Source organism: Corvus hawaiiensis, chromosome 26 (genome assembly GCF_020740725.1).
Source record: "Corvus hawaiiensis isolate bCorHaw1 chromosome 26, bCorHaw1.pri.cur, whole genome shotgun sequence".
NCBI classification, from domain to species: Eukaryota; Metazoa; Chordata; class Aves; order Passeriformes; family Corvidae; genus Corvus; species Corvus hawaiiensis.
Genome location: NC_063238.1, coordinates 32,104,602 through 32,123,773, shown reverse-complemented (window position 1 = coordinate 32,123,773; position 19,172 = coordinate 32,104,602). Strand labels below are relative to the sequence as shown.

Genomic DNA, 19,172 nt, shown 5'->3' with positions numbered 1-19,172 from the left:
GTTTCTCCCATTCCTTACCCGCCAGAAAAAAAAAAATTTAAAAAGGCAGCAATTCACTTAAAGCCATGTCTGGGTCTTTGGATATATCATTCCAACATTACTAACTGCTGCTTTGATGACACTGGAATTGTATTCAGAGACTGTATTTTTCCCAGGTTGTCAGGCCTCCCCGCTTTATCCATCACTAAGCGTGTCTGGGGCTTCAGTGCTTTAACTACTAAAAGGTCAATGGAAATCTAAAAGCCCCAGGTGGTCATTTGTAGAGTTAGTATACCAGTTGTCAAATATTGAAACAATATTCTTTCCGTTTCCAGACTAAAGCTCTGTGCATGAACATCATAAATGGATTTTGCATTTTATTCCTAGTAGACAAGAGATTTTACTTACAGCACAGAGAGTTATGTACACTTTGTTTTATGAGACCCTGTCCTGATTCCCAGGGAAATCAATGAACAAGCGCTTCAGAAAAGACTTAACTGACACTGGATAAAGCCATTGGCAAGCTGCAAAACCCCTATCCTTTCTACCCTTCATAATAAGCACTGACAGTTTTTAGTCTGTACAGCAGAATATGGTTTTTAATAAAAGGCAAAAGCCAAAACATACACAGTACCTGTTAAGGTATTCCCTCCCTTATACGGCAGATTACGGACTGCATCCAAAACAGCATCCTTTGTGCCATAGGCATTCAAGTGCCACTCAATTCGGGGATCACCACTGTACTGTGCAAGACCTAAAGAACCAGAAATTAAGGTAATCCATCAGATAATAAAGCAGGTTTTTTTTCAAGTATGCACACTTTATGTACTTGGTTACCAGTATCTTACCACAATTAGCTTACTGCAAGTAGCTTTGCTACCATATTAGAAAAACTGCATTGGTTGACAACAAAAAAATAGTATGAAGTTGTTCTGCGTGACAACTCCTCAATTAACTTTCAAAGCCTTTTTCTCAAGTGATAATTAAATGAAAAGAAATACACAACTTTTTCAGAGTTACTAACATTTCAAGAATTTCTTTTTTAAAGAACCATTTTACTTAATATACCTTTGAACAGCAGCAGATCAGAAATATAACATTTCAGCCAGTTTAAAGCACAAGAAAAACCATCCATTGGCACATTCTGCCTGCAAAAATTAAACTGCAAGTGCTTGAGGCTATTGCTGACTGAAGTCAGTAAGACTGTTTCCACTGGTTTTTTTTCCACTGACATTGCATTAGAGTTTACCTAAGCTGAGGATCACAGTAAACTGTGAGGAATTAATACTACAAACATTCCAGCAGCATTACTCTGATGATAGAAATGCTAGTTCCAGATGAGGATGAATCTTGCACAAAAATAGTAGCACTATGCTGTTAACTATCCTGAAATGATAACATCTTTACGTTGCTACAGAAACGTTAGGAAGAAAGTGTGGCACCTTACCTACTCTTGTTTTCTCAGATCCCACATTGAAAGCAGAAACCAGGTTTTCCAGGAACAGTCGAACGAGCCTGAAATTGAATCTGCCAATACTCCAAGAACCATCTACTAGTATCACAATATCTGCAATTGCTGGAGTTTTACAGGTAAACAGGCTGCCTGTAAATCATTAAAATTAAACCAATATTATTAATTCAACAATAAAATTTTAACTCAATAAATATATGCCTTCCTCCTGCCACCATCTTGATAATTAAAGCTTTCTTCCATGGTCAAAGTGATAAATAAGCAAAATTACTAAATGTGCTTATTCAAACTTCAGTTATAGAATAGTCTGGCCATTATCTACTTCAGTTCTTTCATTAGGGTGTTCAAAATTACTTTTGGGAGGCCTATGAAAAGAAATTCTTCTTCTAAAAATACTCAAGAAAGAAAAAAATTAACTGTCATATAGAACCAAACCAACAGTTCATTTTCATTCCCAATGTACATATACAATTTCAGTCCCAGTACACAGTTCATGACATTTAGCCTTAGGCACAGACAATGCAGAGAGAGCTACCTAGAGATGCAGACATATAAAAGATGTTATCAAGGCCCCTTTTACAGTCAACAGAGAAAACCAGGTGTCTCCATACATCTCAAAAGCCCCATAGAAAACCACTAGGCACCACTGTAGACTTGTAAAGCTAGAAGTGAATCTCACCCCTGGGAGTCAAGCAAAACTGAAGGTCAATTGAAAATGCTGTATTAAACCTAAGTAGGAGGCACTCAATAGAGCAGAGGTAAAATGCAAAGACCTCAGATTCAGTGTCTATGAGAATGAGCGTGAGAATGAAGCTTTAGTCTTACAGATAAATGGAAAACACAAAAATACAAGATTTAAAAAAAAAAGAAAACAACAACAACAAAAAAACCAAACAACAGAAAAGATCTTATGAGAATTAGCAGAAGTACAGATCAATGGTCTCTAAGGTTTAACTAATCAATGGGGAAATCAGAGGAAAGGGAAGTAAAGATTAGACACAAATTGCACAATAAGCCAACTGAGAAGCCTAAATGCAAGTGCCACATTCAGTTTGAGAAAACACCAGGAAGGAAAGTAAGGGAATGCAAAAGGTTTTCAGAACCTCAGACAGAATTGCCATATTCCACAGAAGTGGATTTGTGACTGTGAAATTAAGGTTGCTGAAACAGTGGACTCATATTGTAGGGACAGAAACAAAGGAATGATGTTATACAGATGTAAGAAGATCTTATGTTTGAAGTACAAAAATAGCAAACTCACCACCAGATTGGCTATAGAATAAGGAGGGAAATAGGAAAGACAAAGCAAAGCAGGTATAGTAGAAAAGGTATGATGCATCACAAACCATTTAGGGATAAAAATCATGTCCCTGAATACAATAAAAAACAAACACAGATTAGTGAATTAAGCTGCAGCCCAGCTTTTATCAACATTTTTTTCAGAATCCACTGTATAAGTTATTTCACAAAGAATACTAACACCTAACATCGTACTGACAGGAATCACCAAGTACACTGCCAGAAATAAACTGATTTGAGCAGAGATGTTCAGCAACTAAGTAAGTAATTCAGTGAGAAATTATCTAAAAGGTGCTTGCAATAGCTCCCAAGAAACTCTCCTGATACACAGAGGAAATAAAACACATGGTTAGCAACTTAAAACTTTCACAACAATTAATGACAAAATTTTCATTAAATACAAAATTAAAATCTCCCAGTCAAAAACAATCTGATGTGCAGAAGGAGTTCAATTGGTATTAGTAATAATTAAGGGTTAGATTCATACTGGAGTGTAAATCCACTGAGCATTAAACCCAATCCATAAAGTTAATGTCTTAAACGTGTACTACAAATGTTTTTAGATGAACAGGGAACATTTCCTACGTGCAGCTAGCAGTGCAGAGTAAGTTCTAAACACATGACAAAAATTCCACTTACAAAGATGCCAAAGCAAATATTTTATTTTAGCTTTTACAGTACAAGACAACACTATTTTAATTGGCAACACATTTTAATGTATTGACACTGGGGAGCATTTAGTAAGCATCAGAAAAATGATCTTAAATTGGAAGATAAATCCAAAAGAGGTCCAATCTTTATGTCACTAAGTCAAAACTTCCCTTGATTTCAGTGGGAGTGGAATCTGTTCTGTGATTTAATAGGAATCTACTAGTCATGGCAAAATTAATGTTTTAAATACCTTTGCCAAATAAACTTCCTGCTCATCAGTCTGCATTACTTGCAGTATCTGTCTTCCATTAACACGCAGTTCATTTGTGCCATTCTCACACTGGCCATGATTAGTGTTGCAAGCTTCAAAAGAACTACTGGCAAAGTAAAATGCTACTCAATACCAGAAAGAATGAAAGCACAGGACCCCTGATTCAAATCCAAGCAGCTGTACAATAGCACAGATGTACCTTTTCAGTGTTATCCCAGCAGTTTAATTATATAGCCTAAAGAGGATAACAGGATTTCTGTGGCTGTATTTTCCTTCTCTACTTCTAAAATCCTGTGCTGAGTATGAAACCAGAGTTATTACCCTGGGTAATATTTCATATCATTTCATATCAACAAGTTTTGCCTATAAGGCTTCTTTATTCCTGTAGCGATGGCTTTGTAGTGAAAGCTTTTATCGGTTTTAGTAAATCCATACAGTGAAGCAAAATCCAAAGAATAAAGAAAACAATAACAACATTCCTTTCAATGTTTTATTTCCACATCATCAGATCAATGCAAATAGTATAATTCAATTATTTTTTGTTAAAGAAACATGTGGTTTGATCCAAGATTGTACTGCAAGGTCACAGTGTGAAAATTTGTTTCGTTCTTCGTTGGTAGGAGATACTTGTTGAATCTTTTCTGCATAAAACATTTAGGTTTTGTTACTTCTGTACACCCACTATTTTGCTTATGTTTTCTCCTTGTTGTACTTAATAGAATTGTAGAAAGTTCCCTAAAAGGGAATAAACAACAGTGAGATATTAAACAGAATAATGCGGTGATAGAAATCTTTAAAACCTGATAGGAACACAAACACCACTACATCCTAGTTAATAAAGTTAGTCTAAAAGACACAGTGTGTAGCAAATAATTTCTGCACCCCACTGTGCTTAGCCAGTTTCCACTGCCTGTTCTTGCAAATGTCTTTTTCAATAATCTTTCCATACAACAATACATGATCATGAATTCCTGTTTGAGGGTAATTTTGAACATTTTGACTATCTACACAATTTCAATAGCCAATTTTCGCAACAACCTTTCTTAAAGGAGGATGACAGCATATCATTCCATATAATAAAGCTTCTAGCACTCACTGTTTTAGTCTACTACAAGGTTCAGTAGTGTGATCAGGTCCAACAGTGTGCTTATTTCCCTTTTACTCGGTCATCAAGAAAAGAGTAGTGACATAGAAGGTCCCATTTCCCTCTGAGTTATGTGGTACTCACCAGTTTCAGAAGCAGGACAGTAGGGAAGAGACCAGTTACCAAATTTTGTATCATGTTTCCTAATGTTATATAGAAAGTATTATTCTGCTTCAAGTGCTGCATTCCACAATAAACAGTAACAGAGCCTGTGGTCTTTAGGTAAGCAGAAATAACAGAATTGCACATATTGTAAAGTCAGAATAACAGCCTATATATTTTACACCAGCAACTGTCTTCAGTTCACCCACTTAAAATTGGTGGAGAATTTTTATGGGGAGAAAGTAAAATATTAATGCACTTTCAGTAACAAATTTACAATCTTCCTAGCACTACTTGGCAGAAGGAACTTGCCACTCTGCCAGAAAGCTAACTGAGGAGGAAGGGACTTGGTCTGCTCATTTCTGCTTTCCACAGAAGGAGGCATAGGCTCAAAATTTCACCTTCAAAGGCTCCAGCATAGAGCTAAAGGCTACCAGCAACATTTTAGGGCAAGGTATTTGTACAAAACCTGCTTCAGTACCGCCAAAAATCAAATTATCATCAAGAATTTTGGTTCCTTTGTTTCAGGGAAATTTTTCAAAGAAGAGACACCATTGAAAGTTTTGCATCTACCAAATGAAGTTTCCTGGTTTTGATTCCTCAAGCCCCCAGACACTGACGTTGATTTGCTGGTACTTCCAATATGCAAGCGCTACAGCACTCTCAAGGTCATGTCAAAATTGGCTGAGAGTGAAGCCAATGATGGCAATGCCAACAGAAAGATCCAGACAGAACTTTCTGGGATAGAGGGAGTGTTATTGGAGCCTGGAAAATATGACCCTTAAGTCATCCACTGAAGGGAATGGAGTGCAGAGAGAGACCTGAGAGAAGCTCTGTGTGGGGGCTGCACAGAACACAGCAGGCTTGACAAGCTCCTGGAAACACTGACCACTTCTCCACGGCTGCATTCCTTACCTGAAGCTACTCTTCCACACACACGTTGTGAGCAAGTGAGCAATGTCAAAAACAGAAGTTCAACCAAAAAAACCTGAGAGCCTTACAGACATAGAAATACAAAACCATGATTTTTAATCTAGAGTAGGGTTCTTTGACTCTTGGGGTTAATACTACTACTCTTTGAAAGTTCCTTGAAAGGCAAAGGGAGAAGCAGCAAATACAGACACTGCCACACAGGAGGACCCAATGCTTTAGACAAACCAGTTCAATTTGCATGCAGTTATGATATGTTTTGCAGAAACACATTTGATATTTTGCCTCCCCTTGGTATGAAACTGTTCCCATTTTCAAGAGCCAAAACACACACTTCTTCTGCTAGAAGTTAAGACTATAATTCTTTCTGAGTCTGCAATATGTCGTTTCCTTTCTTACTCCCTGTCACAGTGGAAAGTCAAATAATATATGTGGAAGGAGAGGAAGAAAGTTCAAGTAGAGGTCAGTAATAATACTGTATGAATAGAAGACTCATTCATGGGATAACAAAGCACAAAAGGCAAGAAGTTTGATGACAGCAGTGAGTGAAAAATACCTTGTGAATAAAGCATGAATGACAGAGAACAGCCAGTCCTCCAGAGCGATTGACAGCACCACACTGAGCAGAAGCACCACTGAGGACAAGGGCAATATAAATCCACATCAGCAAAATGTCACTTTTTAAAAAAGGGTTAAAAAAATAAAAGGATGTGAGGCAGTGTCCAGCTCCAAAATTCAGCAACTCACTAGTCCACACTTCTGACATTGATATTATTGCTCTGTGCTGGTGATATCATCCTTGCACTTGGACCTCAGTTTAACACATCCCATATGTCAGGGCTATGGAGCAGACAAATGCATACAGCATAACTGCTGTTCTTTAAACTAGATCCAAACACAGCTTGAATTTGAAGGACTCAAATGTTGGAACATCATTAGGTTTAAAGAGCAGCCCAAGAAGGTTAGAAGTTTGTCCCTAGGCCCTAGGAAAAAAAAAAAACAGCCAGCTTTTTTCCATGTGCCTTATTGCTCTCCAGGAAACTAACATAGCCCAATTGGCAAGCCTACAAATTTCTTATTTGGTGGAGTTGGAATATTAAGATTTACTGAATGTGTTGCGTCTAATCACGTCACATTTGACTGTGAATGATGTAGTTCAAAAATATTGCTGCTTCCAAAAAGTACACAGCAGTAATGAAATGCTATTTATAGCATACCTTCTGAATTTAAGGCCACAAAACCAATCAAAGCACTAGTTGATAACACATCAATTGCCTATATATATACTGGTGATAATTCTCAAGTGTGAGAGAAGGAAGCATAGAGCCATTTTCTATGCACTTTTCCATACACACTCAATGACAGTTGTATTTCTGCAGTAAGTAGCTACTAGTTTAGAAAAACTTCTAGAACTTTCTTTCTAATTGAACTTTTTAATTTGAGAGACAAAAAAAGAAGTAACTATGAAAGAAAGTGCTGATGTCTCCTCACAGACCATTGTTGATTGATAGCACTGAAGAACCTGGTCTGCAGCAGCTTACCAAACAGCAATACTAAACACTCCTGGTCTGTGTACCTAGACAGAAAAATATGTTTTAAAATCCCCCCCAAGCTTAAACAGAGAGTTTAAAACATTTGTTTTAATTTCTTTTCCAACAGGCAACATGTCAACACAGAACAAAGCATGCTGCTGAAGTCTTTCCTGAACCTGAAGCTCAACATGGCAATATACTGTGTCCATTTAGCCACGATTTACACTGAAGATGATCTGCAGTCATTCTGTAAAGTACATAAAACCTAAGAAACTCTTCTGCAGATTATAGTGATAATTCTCTGCTTCTCTTTCCTCTCAGTTCTGCATCTAAGTGCATGAATGTTTTAAATTAAACAGCTGTCTCAAGGTCTAAATTACTTTTCAAGACAGAAAACTGTATTTCTTATTGATATGGTCATACTTATCCACCACTCCTATGTGACAAATATGCTAGGATTTAAAAGGCTTATTTCTCCCATTTCTTTAGTAAGGTATGAAATCCCTGACACAGTTTTCTTTGGCTATCTAGAATATAGTTAATCAGGGCACTTCAGACAAAAGCGGTACTCAGAAATCCTCCACATTAATTAAGGTGTATGTCTAAATTCCTCTAAACCATGATAAAGAACTGGTCTGTGCCTGAGCTTGTAACACAACAGGTAAAGTAATGGAAAAGAGCCTGCTTAGAGAACAGGCTGCATACCTATGAAAGTAGTTAACACAGAACTAATTAGAAATTAGTTGAAAAACAAACTGCTACAGCACTGTAAAATTACAGCTCAGCATTATGGATTTGGGTACATATGACTTTCTGGACAGTGTGTCTAGAAACAAAGCATTACAATTACAGTGCAGAAGAGTTCCAAATTCAAGGTCCTATATTACCTTCAAGCAGTTCTTGAAATAATGTTTTCATAATGTAACCAGTGTATATGCTTGTATAAATACAAATATGCAGTGATCTTTAGAAGCACCACTAATTTAGGATGTCACGTGTCAATCCACAAAAACTCAGGATGAAATTTGTGCCCTCTTGAATGTAGCTGGTATAGAATTAGCATTCTCTAATTACCAGAGATGTCTGAGAAATCTCAGCTTCCAGAATCACAGGGTACTGGAAGTGGGAAGGGACCTCTTGAGTTTAGTCAAACCGCCCTAATCAGAGCATGGGCAACAACAGCGGATTGCTCTGGACCATGTCGAGTCAGTTTAAAGAGTCTCCAAGATAAAGACTCCACCACCTGAGTTTTTAAAACAGAAACTCCAGTGTTTTATTGTCGTTGTTGGGGTGGTCATGACACACACAGATAGTGCCTCTTTCAAGGGCCAAAAAGCCATTTATTAAACAAAGCAGCCTCTTTTTTGTATGTTATCATTCGTGTTGCAGATTCATTGGCTGCTAAACTACTACAATAGACTCATTGGCTATTACTAACTACAATATACTACCATTGGCTACCTATAGCATAAGCATTCAAGCATTCAGAAAAATAACACGTGCAGATATGTTGCTGTTTTTCTCCTTCTGTGGTTTAACTCTCTTGTTTCTGTTGATACTACATTCTCACGGGTAAGAACTAATTGTTTTTCTTCTCATGGACTTTTCTCACAGTCCTTCTCTAGCCAAAGTGACAGGCCTGAGCCATAATTTTACAAAAGCAACAAGGCCTTCCTTTTATAAGGTTTTACTTAAATGCCATATTTTACCACCCTCATAGCAAAACAAGTGTTTTCTTTGATTAAATATAATTTACAGTTATTTTAGTTTGTGTCCACTGCCTATTGTCCTTTGACTGGACACCACTGAGAAGAATCTCTGCCTTCTTTACTCATTCCAGTGTGTATTTTTGCACACTGGAAAGATACCTCTCAAACCTGCTGTCCTCCAAGCTGAACACTCCAACTGTCTCAGCCTCTCCTCTTACGAAAGATGCTCCAAGCCTTCAGTCATCTTCATGGCCCTTCCAAGGACTCATTTCAGTAAGTCCATGTCTTTCTTCTACTGGGGAGCCAGACCAGCACCAGACACAGAATTCCAGATGTGGCTTCACCAAGGTTGGGCTGAGAGGAAAAATCACCTTCATCAACCTGCTAAACTTCCTTCCCAGTGTAGCCCAGGAGGTTGTTTGCCTTCTTTGTGACATGTGTCTTCTGCTGGCTTGTGGTCACCTGACTCCCAGGGCCTTTTCTGCCAAGCTCCATGCCAGCACGTGCTGGTGCCTGGGGTTACTCCTTCCCAGTGCAGGACTCTGTGCTTCCCCTTGCTGATCTGCCACAGTTTGACACCACCGCCCTGCCTATGCACTGAGTTAAATTTGGGAGTTGAGTTTGAAAGGTCTTGAGGGTATGGAGAGAAGAGATGAGGTATGAGTGGTACTTCACAGGCCACAGGAGCCACCATCCCTGTGCTCACAATTCACAGTTTTCCCTTTCTTTATCATACTAGAAAGATCAATGCAAAAGACCAGAAATTTCACCCCACATTTTTAACCACATAAACAAATCAAACACAAGCAAAGACCCATCTGACACCAGCTTTATTTCTGAAATAGCTGTCTGCACCACTATGCAGCCCTAATTCTGCTAACTTTCCTGCATAAATGGAAACTAAATATACTCGGGCATCAAGCTAGTGCTGGCGTTCCACAGAAGCTCTTTTGAGTATTCCAGGAGAGCAGAGTACAAGAATACCATGTCTCTGGAGAATAATGAGCCAAAGACACAACACCAAACTCAGCAATCAGATAAGGAAACAGGACTGCCTCATTACATGCAGAGTAGTATGATCACTACAGTTAAACAGACAGGTGAGAAGCCCTTTGAGGTAGAAAACATGGTCCCCACAGCCAGGTAAGTTCCATTTTAGCTACTACCTGGCACCTTTTAACCAATGGACATATCTCAGCTGTAACACCAAGCCTTACTCAGGACACAGGGCACCAGGCAAAGGGTGCTGACCATGAGACAGCCCAGAACCAGAGTCCTGCATCAACAGACCCAGAATGGACATGAAGACCTCAGATTATGCAGTGAAGGTGGAAATTACCCTGAAATCATCTCTCCTCAGTACAAGCTCATGCATGCTGTTGAACAACAGATGAATGAGAGAGACTATGACACAAGATTCTCCCCCTCTCACAGGGGGAACAGTAAAAAACAGCCTTGAAAGGGAACTTGTACAGCAGACAACTAAAAACCAAAAATTTATCTTGTAGTTGTACTCAAGGCCATCTCACAATATCAAAACTTTAACCTTTTTCTCCCATTTTTGCGGACCATAGCAAAAAGCAAAGAAGATTCTTCATCAGGATATGCAAATCCATGATGAGTTTGCTGATGAATGCATCAATCCTTTATGATTACAGTGTTCCTACAAGAGGTTCTTGGTCTTGCACTTCAGGTTTTTTTTAATGTATCTGTCTGCTACTACCTCCCCAAAGCTTTTTTTGATTCTTCTTTCAAGGTTGCCATACAAGTTTAAAAAAGTAGCCAGAGTTTCAACTTGCTACTATGCAGCTTCAAAGACGAAGTATTGTGTTATATCAAAGACAAGCACCACTCATGATATTCCAAGATGCTTACCTAGAATATATGTAGTCCTGAGCAAGCCTACAGACTTCAGATTATGAGAATTCCTGCTGCCAGATGATGAAGAACTGTTAAGGAATGTCTCAGCAGGGTAGTAATGAAAGCATTTCAATAATGGAGCATGTCAACACAGACCTTGAATCTGACTTATGGGAACATCTCTTGCTGCCAGCAGAATCCAGCCATGCCAGTGCACTGTTGATTGGATGATACTCAAGAGCTAATGACTTGAAGAAATGAAAAATCAGTCTGAATATAATGAAAGACCATTCATTCAGCTGAGCTTCCATTAATCCATCATTCAAAAATGTGAATAGCAGCCTCCCACTTCAACTATGACTAAATTGCACAGAAAAAGGTCAGTGCCTTAGGGAAAGCAACCGAAGGGAAAAAAAGAGGCCAGACAAGTTTTCAGTTGGTAATAGTTCAGATTTCTGAAGCATTATACATATTTACTTTGCAGAGATATGAGGACAAACATAACTCAAGGGTTATGAATATGAGGATAAGCATCTTTTAACTCAGGTTGTCAGTCTGAATGGTTTTGATATCAGGAGCTAGATCACTTTATGAAAAAAATGAAACTTCCATTTAGGTCCAAGAATGGAACCTGCCTTAGGTCCAAGATAGGTTAAGTCTCTTTTTCTACTCAGAGAGTAGAAAGAGAGCTAGAAAGTTGTTCTTTTTCCAAACCACAGATTGTCTAGATATCAATGTCAACACGGTGTCTACACTTCAATGAAGCAATGCATTCAAGGAGAGCTCCTAGGGAGGGACATTTTGGATGACAGAAGGGCAATCTGTGCAATCTCCAGCTTCTACCTGGCCAGGAACACTTATAAGAGGTAATACACAACCATAGCCAGATATTAATATGCTGACAGGAAGAAATGCATTTCCTCCTACAGAAAAGTGAGGCCAGGAGATAAGCAAGTGGAATCCCTGGGTAAGAATGGAGATTGGTCATAATTTCTAATGCCAAGTTTTCTATTTTCAAAACAAAGCAAGGGTTTGTCATCTGGAATATACTAATTGAAGAAGACATCCAGCAACCTCTTAATACTCACCCTCAACCTAGGCTAATGTAAATAAACAAAATTTTACACCTATCCAGAACAGACAAGGCAATTGCAAACACATAAGAGACTCTTCTTTATGTTAAAATACACCCCTTGCTCCCAATCTCTCTTTCTCTCTGTTCCTCTCTCTTCCCTGGGATTTCTTCAGTCAGGATCAAAGTGTACAACTCAACATGAACCCTCTTCCAATTCCAGGCTTCATAGTAACTTCCAGGTCTTCAGTTTCAAGCTTGCTTTCTCTCAAAAATATATTTTTCTCTTATTCAGATTACTTGAACACACTTGTGTGCTATTTAATTTGGCCAGATGGCAGATGTAAATGCTGCAATCTCTAAATGTAGCTTACTTGGTTTTCTCCAAAGCAACTGCCAAATGATGGCAAAGGAAAACACTTAATAATTCTGTCCATGTCGGTGCTGATATTTCCCATCAAGTTTTTCAGTCATGAGAGCCAGGAAGGAGTCCTCCAAATTACCCTAGCCAGGTCCATAGAAGTACTGCCATTGTAGAATGAAATCCAAGTTGCAAGTAGTAGTCAAAGGACAAAACCGCTATTTCCTCCAGAGAAATTCTTACAATGAATTCCTGGAATAAGCATTGATCATCCACAGCACAATGAGCTGAACTTTCTGGACAGTAAAGAGGAGTTTATACAAGAGCTTCCTTGCATCAGAGTCCTCCTGTAAGTCCTCCAGTGTTTAACAAGGAATTTCTAATATACAAAGCTCTGCACGGCAGCTCACAGGTTTACAGTCTATCTTGGAAACCTAATGAATGCCTGTCATCAAATTCTACCTTCTGAAAAGTACAGAAACCAACGTGGCCTGAATGCAGCATCCAAAGTTCATATATCAAAGAAAGGAATGGTGTACTCTGACAAGTCTACTTCATCTCCTTTTTGTAATATATATTTTCATCACCTGAAGTAGAGCGAGAGAAGTCCCACAGAAGAATGGAAAGCCATCACATTTTGCACAAATTAAAAAACAGTCACTTTCAAAAAAACCCCACGCTTGGACAACCTAACTTGGATAGGGACAGGATTTCTGGGCAGGTTCTATGTGGGGTCCAGTGCAGACATCTTTTAGCACACATCAGGATGGTGATCTGACTACCACTGAAACCACTGAAACTACTGGCTGCAGGCATTTAAGTGAGAGTCCTATTGGCAAAGATCAGATGGTCAGGTGCTGCTTTCACTAGAGAAAGCTGAGATAGGAGACATCATGGATTCCCTGTTTGGGCTAAGGCTGGACAGAACAAAGTCAAGTGAGTCAAAAGTCAAAGCAACAGTCTGAGAACAAAATTAAGTCTACGAAACAATTTCTGGGCTAAGCAACTTCAGAGTGGTTAGAAGAGCATGGTGAGGGGAACATAATTATAAATGCTTGCCAAAGCTTTGTGGTGGTCCAAAATGTTCTAATAATGCTGCAGCATGGTCCAAGTATCACCCAGCCTTCTCAAGGGAAGTGTGGGGATCTGGGGCCACCCCCCTTAAAGAAGCATAGAGAATAGATTAATTTCTATGTTAATATTACTTTTAGTTGATTACTAAATGCAAGAACAAGCAGGTATACACCACACACACGAGTTATTGACAACCAAGTCAAAGGACTGCATGTCACTGCAAATGTCACTGCAATTGTCACTGCATGCCACTCCGTGCTGAAAGGCAGCTTTTGCTAGAGACTATAAACGTATTTGTCAAGATGGTAAGCCCAGAACTGAACTGAAAAAAAATCCTGAAGTAACAGCCCGCCCAGAGCACATGCCTTCAGGCGTGAGGCAGCTAATGACAGTAGATGTGCATCCTGTTTCATCCATGTACAAGGTAATGCATCCACAAACTCTCTACAGACACTGCAAAGGGGGAATATTCAAGCCTCAGTATTATGTACAGACATCTTTTACGGAAATGTAGGCAGTAGCCTAGCATTTAGACAAATGCAATTAATAGTTCTAAACTTCACTATTTTCTGATGCAGGCTTTCATTTGCAAATGTCCAAAAATGAAACCTATCATAGAGAAGTACTCCACCAGGTTTAAATAACCTAACATATCTCCAAAGCAGGCATTGTTCCCACTTTGCAGCATTAAGAAACTGATGCGAAAGACTAATGGCCAGGGTTATCTCTACACTTTGGAATGAAGGATAAGCTAGAAGACCTTGAGCTAGCTACTTCTGAGTAGGCAAGTGCATTCACCAGGGAGAGTGCTGTACTGAAGAGTATCGCTGCACTGCTATTAGTTTTGAAGTAAACTTTGTTGCATCTAATTCAAGCACCCCTTCAGTATTACATTGCACTGCACTGGAACAAAAAAAACCAAAAGGTATACAGGAACTTTGTGTTTGCCTCTTGTGTAATTCCAGCATAGACACAGAAACTAAACAGTAAGTACACAGGTTTCATCCTGCTAGCATCTTCCGAGATCAGCAACACATTTTGGTAACTTCTACTTACTTCATAACATGGTCTGTATGGTTCAGACTGGTGGGTCACTGCTTAGGGGGTAATGAGACAGGGAATACAGGAATGAGTACCTGGGTATTGTACAAGATCTAATAGCGTATGTTTAGGAGAGGAACCAAAAACATTGAAAGGTAGTTTGGGGAAGAACACACATGGGAAAATAGGACAATAAAGGCATCAAGGGGACCAGTTCCATCTGCACAAATGGCTGATTAGTACTTGCTTGGCCAAGCCCTGCGCTTGATCGCCCCAGGCCTATTGGGACTACATGCTCAGTCTTGCTACTGGCTGGAGCTGGGGCATTGGGCTAAAAGGTTCAGTGGTCCCCAAAGCAAGATAGAGAAACAGTATTCAAAGTGGAAGAGCCAAGTACTTTCCAATAAACTTTGCTTTTACCCTCAGATTGCAGAAGCAGAAAAATGTGCAAAAGCTGAGAAAAGACAAAGACTGCTTAGGAAGAACACAATGGCACTGGGGGAAAATGCCCACGCAGCGTAGTTAGCATTTTTTTCTTCTGCTGCTCATACTCAAGACCTAAAGTGTCCTCCAGAAAGCTCAAGGAAACCCTGCTAGTAAGTCAAATTATAGGTTGTGTAAAGACACAGTTAATGAGTTCCATAGCCCAGGAGTTCAGCAAGTAATACAAAAAATCAAAAAACATCATGACTAAAACCAGCATTTGCAGTTATATTAGCCAGGATGAAGTGAGTAAAACTATGAAACACTGCCAATGGAGCAGAAGTTCAGAAGGTATTCATTCCTGTGGCTTAGTCAAATACCTCATAGCACTCATTTCACACTGTCTAGCAATACTTACTGAAGCATTTGACATTAACTAAACAGACAAGTTAATAAATTAGATAATTAGTCTCTTCTGCTGAATAGTATCTTAATATAACTCTCTGTGGATTTTTCCTACTCTGCTTAAGTAGTGCCATTCAACAGCTATAACGTGAACGTCAAATCTCATTTGCATCAAATGTAGTAGGAATGTTGAAAGAAGAATGCAAATCAGTATATTTTTTAAGCTTACCGCACCTCTCATATCTATCACTGTAAGAAGTCTGATTCCACCTCACTGCAAGAGCTATTAAAATAGAAACCTCAGACAAGTATACCATAGCATTTTGAGGAAGGATATGACTTTCGCATTATCTGATAGGTGCATAGCACTGAATGAAAAATACATTATGAAAAAAAAATCATTCAGAAACATTTACATTGAAAGATTGTACAAGTAATGTAAATTACTAATAAAAAAACTAATAAAAAAACCTAATAATGTAAAATACATCAGAAAGTTCAAGAAAACTATCAAAAACTATCCTACCACAAAACATAATAACTTTGGATATATCTACAGTTTTTGCAGGCAACTGAGCACTGGCAGATCACACTCACCTGAAAGAAACTGCAGGCATAGTTATTACTACTTAGCAGGTAAGTATCACATGACAGATGGCTTCAGGCCTCTTTCCAGGACACTTTATGATACTAAACCCTAAGAGTGGTAAAACCTCAAAATTTAGTATACAACCAAAATCTCTTCTCTGTGCAGCACTGAGTAGTGAAGAAAAAACAAGGAGAGTGGAAACAGCATGTTTCAGAAGCAGCTGTGACTGAATGAGCATCTATTCTTCATTATATGTATAACTTGTTTATGTATATTTCTGTGTGCATAATAATAATAAAAATAATATCAGTAACAATGTTAAATTCCCTAAAGGTCACTAATAATATTAAATTCTTTCAAAAGAAACATTTGTTTCTCCTTAAAGGTAATTTTTACCTCTTCCTCAGAAACTTTTTAATTTAAATTAATATACAAATGCAGAAATATTGATCAAGGCACATGAAGCCACTATTCACTGTTTTTAACATTAGTTCAGGTTATATTACTTACATACAATGTAACCTGACATCTGCACCTATTATTCTCTGTAGCAGACAAGGTATGGCATTACACAGCTCATTATACAGAGTTTCTGCTTTTCTATCTCTAAAGCCCACTACAATTTCTATGCTACTTTTCACTCACCCAGTACCTAAATTTTCCATTGCTGACTTGTCCTTCCCATACTCATGGACAATAGATTAGTTATAAATTCTCTGTTCCAAATTTCTGCCTGCTGGTCCCAGTCTTCCACAATGTGAAACTCAGATCTAGCTTTTATTGTGAATCAGTTTCTCCTAGAGCTTCCTCTATATTCTGTTTGGGCAAGGAACAAAGGAACAGGATGGCAACACCCATTTTCTCAGACCTTCCTGTTGGCTCCCCACCAGCTCAGAGAGCTCAAGTAATGTCCTACCAGTTTGGCTCCTGGCATCTGGTAAAAGTGACTCCCAACAGAAAGAGGCACCTAAGGGATTGAAAAAGCTGCAGTTCCCCCAGGTACTTTAGCTCAGCACCAAGCACTGGATTTTCATAGAAACCAGTGAAAAAACCACACCTGCCCCTAACGGACTTGCTCTGGGGTGAAACACGATTTTCATTTGGGAAGGTTGAACTAACCACTGTGTTCTGTGCTGTGCAGTGAAGATCCCTGGCCTCCCTCTCCAGTCATACCTACTGTGTGACTATATTACACACGCTTTGCAATGAGAAAGTAACTGTAACATTGTCATATATAAATCACAGTCTTTTACAGACATTCAAACATTCTCATTGTTTGAATGTCTACAGACTGGGTAAGGCTTATCCTGCTACACCTGATTCAGAAGAGAAATCGTACCCATACATGCTCTATGTTGTCCTAATTCATCTTGATTTGAGATTTGAGTAAGGGAATTTCCAAACAGGAAAGGTTAATTCTGTATCTGTGTAAATTCTTTACTCCAGTAAAGCACTAATGGAGCACCTTTGGTATTGAGTGTTTGTGGCCAGGTTTGGCAGGACAGAGGCTGCAGGGGCGGCCTCTTTGAGAAGAGGCCAAGTGTCCATGGACAAGCAGTGGCACCTCTGGGAAAACATATTTAAGAAAGGACAAAAAAATTCCAAGCACAGAGAGGAGGAGGGGGGAAAAAAGAGTGAGAAACAGTATAGGGAACTCCTAGGTCAGAGGAGAGCAGATATTCCCTGCAGCCTGTGAATGACATACATGGAGAAGAAAGGTATGAGAAGAAAGGAAGGGCAAAGAGAAAGCACTAGGCCCTGATCATAGCCTCTGAACACCCCTTTTGCACCACTTGCTTCCTCTCTGAAGGGACTTGGACTGAGTGTAACTTGCAGTGATAACAAGGGAGGAGGAGAGGAGTCTGGGAGGAGGTCAAGCTGAGCCTGGGAAAATGGGAAGGAAAGTTGTTGTTTTAATGTTTGTCTCTTTTGTTTACCACTACCCACATTAGCAAATTTTTTAACTGGGGATAAATTAAATCTTCCCCCACTTGACTCTGTTTGCCTACCATGGTAACTGGCAAGCAGTCTCCCTGTCTTTATCTCAACCTATGAACTCTTTCATTCCTGTTCTTCTTTTCTCTCCCATCTTGCTGGGGAGAGGAATGAGCAAGCAGCTAGGTGGGAGTTTGGCTGCTAGCCTATACTAAGCCACCACACCTCTCAACTAAAAACCCCCACAATCAAGTCAAAACGCATGCAGCCAAAACTGGCCTCAGTGTTTTGTTGTTTATATTGAAATGGGTAACTAAATCCTGTTCAGATACATGGAGAAATGCTCTGCAGAAAAAGATATACTCATTTATTTGCCAGAGGATATTGTCAAAACACAGTGATTCTCCCCTCCCCAAAGGGATTTGATTAGACAATCACTCATAGAGGCTCTCTGAGAAACTATAAAACATCTGAGAAGGCACAGAATGTATTAACCCCTGTCGCTGTACAGAAAAGAGCTTTGTACACGAGGGAGTTGGAGAGAAGCCAGGGTACAAGTACTCAAATATCAGTGCGTGCTGAAAGAAGCTGTGTCTGTGAGCTTTTTCTTAACAGACAGAAAGAGAAAAGGCTTCTTACATTATTAATATGAGTGTGCACAGCAGTGATAAATCACTAAGCTGAAAAATGACAGGTTCTCAAAAACATAGAAAGAAGATTCAAGACTTGAAAGTGGTCATGCAGAAGAGTTACAGAAAGTTTCTGGAAATCAAATATAAAGTGAACATTTGATGGATGAGTGCTAGACATTAAGCCTGAATTAATTTGGCACCATGACATTACTGGATATGCGCTGGAGGTTTGCTTGTGATAAGAGCACAATACTTACAGCAGGAAAGGAGTAAATCTTTTTAAACTACTTGAATGAGTAGGACAGAATAGATGGAAAATTTTAGTCTAGGTTGCTGAAGCTGCTGGAAAAATTTCTAGCAAGCCACACAAGCTGTTGACAGAGTTCCATAAAGACAGAGGAAAACCTTCATAACAATCTAATTTGAGGACAGAAGAAGAAAGTAGATTTGGGAGTTCAGGAGAAGGCATTTACACCTCCCAGCACAGCTCAGAGTATTAGACAGTTGGTAATTAAATAGTGGACAGTACTACATAATCAGTGCTCCAAACCACAGATGAAAATAAGAGTGAGATGCTCTGGAACTACCTAGAATCATGAGTACAGGTATTTACATGTTGCATTTCTTAGCAAAGAGCTGGCTTATAGGAGAAGAAGGGTTGTGGTGAAATCTTTGTCCCATTGAAATTGAAA

At 39.0% G+C, this 19,172-nt stretch overlaps 1 protein-coding gene across 10 annotated transcripts in view; it reads right to left on the bottom strand.

Annotated features, from left to right (window-relative positions):
* COL14A1 (collagen type XIV alpha 1 chain) overlaps positions 1-19,172 on the bottom strand; it is a 115,340-nt gene that overhangs the window by 78,488 nt on the left and 17,680 nt on the right. For all 10 annotated transcript variants that reach the window (XM_048286242.1, XM_048286249.1, XM_048286240.1 and 7 more), the window contains 2 exons: positions 1,427-1,582; positions 614-733 (listed from right to left, as the gene is read on the bottom strand). In XM_048286242.1, the coding sequence (XP_048142199.1) occupies positions 614-733; positions 1,427-1,582 (276 nt within the window). The remainder of the gene's footprint in view (positions 1-613; positions 734-1,426; positions 1,583-19,172) is intronic.